Here is a 9,671-nt window from a genome sequence, read left to right as displayed (position 1 = left end):
TGGAGAGAGAGAGAATGGGGTTTAACGTCCACTCGACACAAACTAGGTCATTTCGGGACGAACATATGGTTTAATTTTATTTCAATAATTCGCTTGTGCGTAGGGGTCTTTAGCAGTGGGAGGAAAGTTTGTTCTTGTTATTATTTTTTTTTTTTTTTTTTTTGGGGGGGGGGATAAAATACTGGCCTTGTTAGGCTCAAATTCCGAACTATGTATTAATAAATAAAGATACTCGATTATAAGACATACAACATACATAATTATAAGATTTTTTACTTTAAAATGTTTTAATATACGGTACAAAAAATTGTTTTAATACATAACCAGATAAAAGATGCAACATATTTACAAAAAGGATAATTTAAACATACATTATCGAAGAGCTAAATTTGCCTATTGCGGGTCCTGAAATGTTTTCTAATTATTAATTAGACATTAATTATCTTATCCAGGCCATACTCAACTCTCGATTGCATCGGATTTCTCCGATATTAAATAGATTAGAGCAGTTCAGTCATATTTTGATTTAAGCTTAAAATGGAGGAGCGAGACTTAGCTTCGAACAACCAGTACGGTGGTTGAAATTATTTTCAAACCTTCAAAGGCTAATATCCTCGCTCTCAATAGAGTAATTTGAATTAATTTTTTTCAAATTATTCATTTTACATTATCTATTTTCGAACTATTATAGCCAGAATGACTAGCTCTTTATCTAAATCTTACATAATGTATCTTTAAGAAAAATACATGAATAATCAAAAGTTAAATCTACCGTATATTAACAACAATTACATCCTTTTAAAACAAAGAATGTAGTGTACTAAACTTCGTTCTGTGGCAATCGTGGCCCTGTGTTTTATACAGTTTATAACAAATAAAACAATAACAAAACATATCTTTGGCGACTGATAAATACAAAATCATTCAGACATGACTCAAATCTAATCCAATGTAGGGATATCTTAAGTCGGGTATTCTTCAGACACAAGTGAAGAACATAACAGTCACAATATGTCGCAATATAAATTTAGCATGCTTCCTGTTCATGATTAGGATGGTGTTTTACAAGAGATTTATGCGAATAGAGCACTTATCAGATACTCGCAATAGCCCTTCACATCACATCACATTCAATGACTAAGTAAACGTATGACATACTTCAATATAACACTCACATATTACTATATCATTAATTTAATATTTATAACTAACCCATTTCTCAGTGTTCACGATCTTCACAATATCACGTAATAATGGCGTAATCAAATCCTAACACAAAAGATATTGCAAATAACGTTTTTAACCAGGCTTTGTCTTATTTTTTGTCGACCAACAATTAGACGAGCTGTTGCTTTTTAGACGAGCTGTTGCTTTTAACAAAAAATACTCAACCATAATTTCTGGAGTTAGGTTTACCAACCTCGCTTTTTCTTTCGTTTCATTGTCAGGGCTACTCGAGTGACTTCCCTAAAAATTGTCTCCACTCCATCATTTAGTTTTGCCGAACATTCTAAATATCCAACAGCGCCAATCTTGTCTGCTATAGCTTGTCCTTTTTCCGATTTTACACACAGGTCACCTTTTTCTATTAATTCATCAATACTATCAACCATTGAATCGCTATTCCTGGGGATATGCTTGTCTCGTAAATCTTTTTTAGTTCCAACAAGCAATATCGGGACACCTTCGCAGAAATGACATATTTCCGGCCACCATATTGATTCTACATTTTCAAGACTGTCAGAATGGTCCAATGAGAAACAGATGATGACGACATCGCTTCCAGGGTAGGAAACTGGTCTCAATCGACTATAATCGCTTTGACCCGCTGTATCACACAAAACTAACTCCACCTAAAATAAACAAAACGAATATACAATTCCTCCGTAGGCTAAAAATATTTCAGTTCACGGATGGTTTTTCCAAACACAAAGATACGATGTTTTCTTGTTAGCCCTATATGACTTGCCCGATCATACTGCACGCAGCGACCCATCTACGTCATACTTCCCAGAATGTGACACTGCACTGATTATCCGCCATTTAAAACGATCATGTGATCATTTTGGGGCGGGACTTATCGATTCGACACCACTTTGTTTGGACAACAAAGTAAAAATAACCCACGCACGTGTGTTTTATGTAAACACGGCATGTCGCTGACACTCGCGTAAAAGCGATATATAATATGTGCTATGGGTAATATTGTAATAAACTCTTTACCATTGTAAACTGTCTTTAGAGTTTCAATCTGTTTATCTTTCAAAACAAGGTTAGATACTCCTAAATTTGTTTTCGCAAACAAAACCGCCTCTGTGAAATTATGTTTCATGGGCGCCGCCATATTGAATAATTAGAGGACTATTTTGTGATTCGGCTTTGATTAGTTTGACATCTTTCATACACACAGCGGCTAAATAAACATATTTAATTTCATTCAATATGACAATAGAAGAGAAATAAATACTTTTAAAATTTTCTAAAAGCATACTCAGTGTTTTCGACTAAAATCGTCGATGTAGGAATTTAAATGTCGGTTAATTAGCTTAGGGCCTATTCTCAGCCGGAGCTAGCTGTAGATAGGCAGCCTAAGTTTGGGATGTTGCCCGATTCCACCACAAAACATATGATGCATTGATAACTGATTCCGTCAATAACCTTTGGGGTCTCGATTGTCTTTTGGTCTTAAATCTGACGAAATCTTGGAATATTGACTTTCTTTAACTGCATTGAGAATAGGGTTTTAGATCTTAATGAGCTCTTTGCCTTCAATCTGAAGAAATCTGGTAACAATCCTGGAACAATGTTGAAGACGGTTCATCAAGTATATTCCTTTCCTGAAGGGAAATGCGTATATATATATCTATTGGAGAGCTTCCGGGTGGTCACCGAATTTATATTAGGAGCGGACACAGGTCAATGATTCAGTCAAATTCCTTACAAACGTACACATCATTAAGTTATCAATATAACGGCCAATGAAATACCTGTTTGTTTTCGTGCTCTACTGGTATGGTTTCTACTTCAAATAAGGTTGGCATGTAACACGCCTCAGAGAAAGTACCCCGAGAAAATCGCTGGAGAAGACACGTTTTACCACATTTTTCATCTCCTACCAATATTATCTTCTTTCTATTTACACACCCATGTGTACTATCTGAAATGTTTTAAAAGCTTTTAGAGAAAGTTGAGTAGAATCTTATTTAAAAAAAAACATTAGGAACAAAATAGTACAAAATAAAAAGGAAATGCCGTGACATCTTGTCCTGTTATATTTTGTAGAAAATAAATAAATTTCCTACCTTGTCTTCTTAAACACTTAAACATGGTAATTTGTTCACTTTATAGAGATTATTTAAACTTAAGTAGATTAAGCAATTTGCACTGTAATTTTCCAAGATATATGAATTGAAATATGACTGTCCTGGTATATATGCCTTGTTAATTCAAGCTATTTATAACGGTGATACTGATTGGCCGTGTCTTTATCAAGCCACACGGATCTTCAACAATTACTCATTCATAAAATCCCGTCCATTTGATTATACACGCAATGCAATTTAAAGTGTGTCGTTGAGTTTATATCCGATAACCTTATTAAAGTTATACACCAAGTCAAGTGTTACTTGGAAATCAACCACCAAATTATCTATTTCAATTATGACGGATTCCCCGGTTGTACGTGACAAGATATAGGGTCGCCTGTCTAACCTCGTGGGTTTTCTCCGGGTCCTCCCACTGCTAAAGACCCCTACGCGCAAGCGAATTATTGAAATAAAATTGAACCATGTGTTAGTCCCGAAATGACCTTGTTAAAAATGTCGTAATGTCGCGTAAAAATGTAGTATTGTCGGACTAAAATGTCGTGATGTAGGGTTGTCGTGGTGTAGACAGGAGGTTTTTTTTGTCCTATGTGCAATACCAGACATTGTTCTTTACAAGGCCACCTTTTGTCCTGCACTACCGACATGGAGAAACCCATTCTGAACATCTGAGACACGCTACCTGCGGAGAAGTATCTCAGACACAGTCAATAGCCATGATATCCATATCACGTGATCTACACATCACAGGTCATGAGGTCAACAACACGTTAAATTGTTTATCTTCAGCATTGTGTCCTTTGCACCCATAAAGACTATATAATTCGTACAGTCCCAACGTGTTCTCTTTTCGTCCAATGATTTTTCACAAAAATATAAACATCTACAACTCATAGAATTTACGTTGTCTTCAATGACAGCGTCTGCGAATGGTTGGCGCTATTTTGTGCGTCGGTCGTGTCTATTTCAGATATACACAATCAATTGTGTTGATGTTTTTTGCGTTGGGATTGACTAATAGTTAATTTATTTCAGTTCTAAAACAAATATTTTAAACTTTAACGCAAATTTAGAAAATAGCCAAATTCTGGCTGGGATTACTGAGCAAAATGGCCATTCACTGTATACGTGCGAAAAAAAAGCTAGCCACCAATTAATTTTCGTACGTTAGTTAAGTACGGGAGAAACCGCGCTGCAAAATCCCAGGGAACATAATCATAGTATTGAGAGGAATAAGGCCGATAACCCGACACCGCGACAACCCGACATCACGACACCACGCAACCCGGCATCACGACATTACAACCCGACATCACGACATTTTTACGCGACATTGTAGTGTCTGGCTAAAATGTCGTGATGTCAGGTTGTCGCCTTATGCAGAGTGATGTGACGGAAATTTTCAATGGACCGTGGCATTTCTTCATCAAATTTCAACTGTGAAGGATTCTTTTATGTGCACGCCAAAGTGTACACAGTAACTTGTTTGTTTTTAATTTTTTTTTTTTTTTTTTTTTTTTTTGTCCCATCTACAATACTAGCCACTTTTCTTTGTCACGCCCTTTGTCCTGCACTACGACATGGAGAAACCGCGCTGCAAAATCCCGGGGAACTTTCTTGACCAACACCAGGATCAGTGTACATAATCATAGTATTGAGAGGAAAATGGCCGACAACTCGACATTACGACATTTTAACCCGAAAATACGACATTTTTACGCGACATTACGACATTTTTAATGTCGGGTGAAAATGTCGTATGTCTGTTGAAATTGTCGGGGTGCCGGTGTGACAGTGCGAGATGGTTCCTGGTGTGTGATTACAGTTTAGCGCATGCGCAGTTATGGGAGTCAGCTCACACCGCTATGGACAGGGTGTACATTGACTACCCGTGATAGGATTTCCCCTAAGATTTTCTTACGGTCAAATCGGTTTCTACACTATTATCTATCAATATTTACAGAATTGCTATATCATGAGAAGGTGTCGAGTTTTTCTTGTTTATTTCGATAAAAAGTAGAAATACAAAAGACGCGGATTCACCAATAGAGTGATCGAGCCTTAGCAATTCGTTTTGATGGAAAATCCCCGGTCGCGTGACATAAACGGTCATTTCGCTTACATTTCGATAATTTTTGAGCCTGGATCCCCTAATATGAGTAATAAAACAGATAGGCTATATTGTGAAGTTGTAAAAATTTTAATAAGAAGTACAAAATTAAAATAACAATGACACAGAAAAATCCCAATCATACAGGCCAGTATTCAATCTGCAAAATAGTTAATTATCAAAAAGTGTAACGATCTGACGTATGCAAACGCAAGTGACAGTCAACATAGTAAGCTATAATACAAGGTAAAGCGATAAGACTAGAATCCAGAGCAGCTATAGGGACCAAAGCAGCTGCCCCACTACACGAGCTGTGAGAGTTCCCGCTTGATCTCGGGCGCGAAGAACTCTCAATCAAGTATTGGGGTAAACTACAAATGCTAAAAGAAAGATGCCCAACATATAAGTGTCTCAAACAATTTCAACGGATAGGCTGCTGGAAAAAAACTAGGCCCATGACATTTGGGCAAATGTCAAACAACATCCTAAATAAGCACAATTTAAAACGAACGATTATCGAGACAAAAACCTTCCCCGACACACCACCTTGGCAATTAAGCGACCCAATCATTAACACGCACTTATGTGACGTCACAAGCTGACGCGCCAATCCCATAGAGGCTAGAGCACTAGCAGTAGAATTAATAGACACCAAATAGACGGATCATCTCAAAATCTACACAGATGGATCCAAAAACACTACACAGGGAGCAACAGGGTACGGCTTATACATACCCAAAGCAAAGCTAAATATCAGGGAAAGGCTACCAGAACATTGTTCTATGTACACCGCCGAACTGATGGCCATTAAAACTGCAATGGAATGGCTAGCTACGCAAACACACCAAAAAGCCGTAATCTTGTCTGGCCCCTTGAGCAGCATCAAATCCATAGAATCAAACTAGTTCAAAAGCGGACAGGACATAATCCATCAAGTTAGGGACCTTAATCAGAAAATTAAGAGTACTGGAAGGGAAGTAATCCTTGCATGGATCCCTTCCCACGTCAACATTTTCGGCAACGAACAAGCCGACAAACTAGCCAAGGAGGGGTTGTCACTAAACGAACTAGAAAATTTAGAATATAGCAGTCAGGAATTTGCAAACTTAGCAAAAGAGAAGATAAAAAGTACATGGAAATCGCGTCTAAACAAGAAAACACCCATCGCTATAGATAGCAATCTTGTATGTTCCTTGAATCGTGTAGACAAGGTTTACATCAATCATCCTTCAGTCAAAATGAAAGCTCATCACGAGGCTCAAAACAAAAGAGGTAGTCAAAGACTACACCTATACACCAATCAAATGCCCGTGTGGACGTATTGCAACCGCCTCTCATTTACTAATAGATTTCAATCAGCTAACAAACGACAATCAATGATTAACAATCTAACAAAGAGAGGCAGAACCTTTTGTCTCAATTCTCTCCTTTCCTCACATCCAGATGAAAGATACTGGACCTCCCAGCTTATCTGGGACTTCATAGAATGTATAGGTATGAAAAAATTCATATAAAAATTCGAAAACAAAAGCTAGGTAACGAACCAACAGCAAGGTGGCGCGCAGAAAGGTTCCCTAGAGGGTAACGCCAACCACCTTGCACTACTAAACCAAACTAAATAAATGAACTAATAAATTTAAAAACATATAGCAAGGCGAGGCGTTAAAATTGTCTCCTAGAGAGAAACGCCAACCGCCTTGCACTACTAAAACAACGCGACAGGGTTAAAATGTAAAAATGTCCCCACAGAGGGAAACGTAACACACCCTATCCAAATAATATCAATTATTTTTCAGTTATATTTTATTTTATCACTTTTTCTATTTTTTTTTAATCTTATTTAAAATAAATAAACATTGATTGTAGATCGATTCATATATTCATGTATGTAAATTGTAATGCCACTAACAGCTACTAACATATTCATCTTTCAAAGAACGTACTGCCATAAGCAACACTCTCTCTATCCCTCTCTCTCTTTCCGCAGACCACCCCCCTCTCCCCGAAGCCTTACTAGACAAATCAAAACAAGAACAGCTGTAAGATCAGATACCCTCTTTCTCTCTCCTCTTTCTTTTCAGGTGCTGGATTCTTCCTTCAGAGAACCAATAATAAAAGGAAAGAACAAACAGAATCAAAGATGAAACCTACCACCATACCGGACTAGAAGATGAAATGAAAGGAAGAATGGTCCAGGCCCCACACTCACCAACAAACCCCAAGGAAGATGTGCATCGCCCTACCATTCAACCGGACAAATCTTTAATCCTTTATTTCACTAATCACATTGTAAATTATTGCACCATGTATACATAACATGTTATTGTCTGCGATATCACCTCGGTGGAAGCGGACATAAAATACAACTAACTCACACACACACACACCATAATAAGTATGTTTATTAATGACAACTTTAACCAAATACCATAGACCTTAAAAGTTATAATAAGGTCCATGCAAATACAATGCGTAATACCTTTTCCTGAACTGATCACTGATCAGGAACTAGCTACGAGAACGTTGAGATATACTGATGTGTTTGATTTTAGCTACGATTGGATGCTTTTAGTTCAAAGTGGCAAACTCAATTTCTTTATTAATGCATGTTACATCTTTAAAATAAGATGAGTTTATGCTATTATGATTAATTAAACTTACAGAGGACAATGTAGTGGCACAAATGTCACCTAACTCCAAATATTCGCGTTTAAATTAATGAAGCGTTGTTTTTGTCTGACATTCACCGCCATCGAAATCCATTCGTAGTTAAAACAGAGGCGGATCCAAGGGGGGGGGGGGGGGGGCGAGGGCGCCCCCCCCCCGCCCTAATTTTCGACAGTGCCCTTTTTTACTGCTGAAAGTGTCTTTTCTCATCCCCAAATATGTCCGTTCCAAACCCGTTGCAGGGATCCCAAATGACTCAAACCATCGACTCCAACACACCAGTCTGGTCTGATTAATGCTTCCACTTTCAAACAAATTCTTGTTGTATAGAGTGACTATAGACAGACATCAATGATAGCATTTTGTAGAATCGGCGGCGTATACACTCATGTCCATCACTGACGCGCATGAGTGCATCTTGATGTAACACTGTTTCATGTGTGGACAGTATACAGTACAAGTTACGAGGCTTAAATAGTGAAGTGGCTAGGGCATAGATTCGTCTTTTTCCCCATCATAATGCCTCGCTCGCCTTGACAATTTTCGAGTCGCATGTTCAACTGACTTTTTTTGCTCGATTTTAAGGCTCTTTTTCAACGATTTCCGAACGTTTACTCGGACGAAAATATCAGCCAAATAGCTCTTGGAATTGCTACAGATGCAAGGAAATGACGGATAATTTTCTTGGCCCCGCCCCCCTCCTCATAGGCCTACGGGGAAATTTTTGACTGGGGGGGGGGGGGGTGGAGGTTGGTGCCCCAAAAATGTAGTTAGGTTCTTAGTATGTTACATAATAATAAATTCGCTGTTAAATTGGACACATTCAAGAACGCAATATTTTTTTTATACAACTTTTACAAAGTACAATTGTGTGCCCAAATTTTCCCAGCATTTGGTGCCCAAAATGGGGGGGGGGGCGGCCCCCCAGCTCGTACGCCTATGCCCCTCCTCCCAAAAACCCCTCTCAGCGGCGTGCCCCGTCTCCGCGGTCAGTGCCCTCATTTTGCGGCGCCCCCCCCCCCCCTTTTCAAAATTCCTAGATCCGCCCCTGGTTAAACTGCTTTAGATTGCCCTTTTGATTGGCTGTTATAAAAGCCTTATATTTAGCCCCGTCTTCATGATGACAGCGTATCGTTTAAAATGATGGCGGTCTTAGTAACGGCTTAACGCCTTGATTTTAAAAACGACGATTTGTACCCGTTTCAGGTAGGATTATATGCTAAATTGTAGTTGGATGTGGCAGAAATATTATAAATAACAATAATCAATCGTTGTTTTGATTACAAATATTGTCAATTTTGTTTACAAATGCCGGGTGCGAATCGCTCCCGCATGTGCTACGTTGGAGTTAATGGCATCATCTCTTATCTCGAAACACGGAGGGTTGAGAGGTAAGAATTGTTATCTAATCAGGAACCGTCTCACACCACCGGAAGTAGATAAATATTTATTTTTGAAAACTCAATTTTGAAAATTCATCAGCTATATTTGTAGGATGCAACACTCCACACAATCATCACCGAAATGCTCCAATCTCAACGTTTTTATAGCCTAGGCCTAGCTAGGCTAAG

General features: G+C 38.3%; 1 protein-coding gene across 1 annotated transcript; it reads right to left on the bottom strand.

Annotated features, from left to right (window-relative positions):
• Positions 1 to 488: 488 nt before the first annotated feature.
• On the bottom strand, positions 489 to 3,413 carry LOC126811541 (rho-related GTP-binding protein RhoA-D). Its single transcript, XM_050537227.1, has 3 exons — positions 3,303 to 3,413; positions 2,988 to 3,157; positions 489 to 1,853 (listed from the first exon to the last, which is right to left on the bottom strand). Exons 1-3 carry the CDS (start codon positions 3,325 to 3,327, stop codon positions 1,413 to 1,415), a joined length of 636 nt encoding a protein of 211 aa, XP_050393184.1. The 5' UTR covers positions 3,328 to 3,413; the 3' UTR covers positions 489 to 1,412.
• Between the last annotated feature and the right edge of the window lie 6,258 nt (positions 3,414 to 9,671).

Source organism: Patella vulgata, chromosome 2, assembly GCF_932274485.2.
Source record: "Patella vulgata chromosome 2, xgPatVulg1.2, whole genome shotgun sequence".
Taxonomy (NCBI): domain Eukaryota; kingdom Metazoa; phylum Mollusca; class Gastropoda; family Patellidae; genus Patella; species Patella vulgata.
The sequence above is the reverse complement of the archived record's forward strand: the minus strand, read 5'-3'. Positions and strand labels throughout refer to the sequence as shown.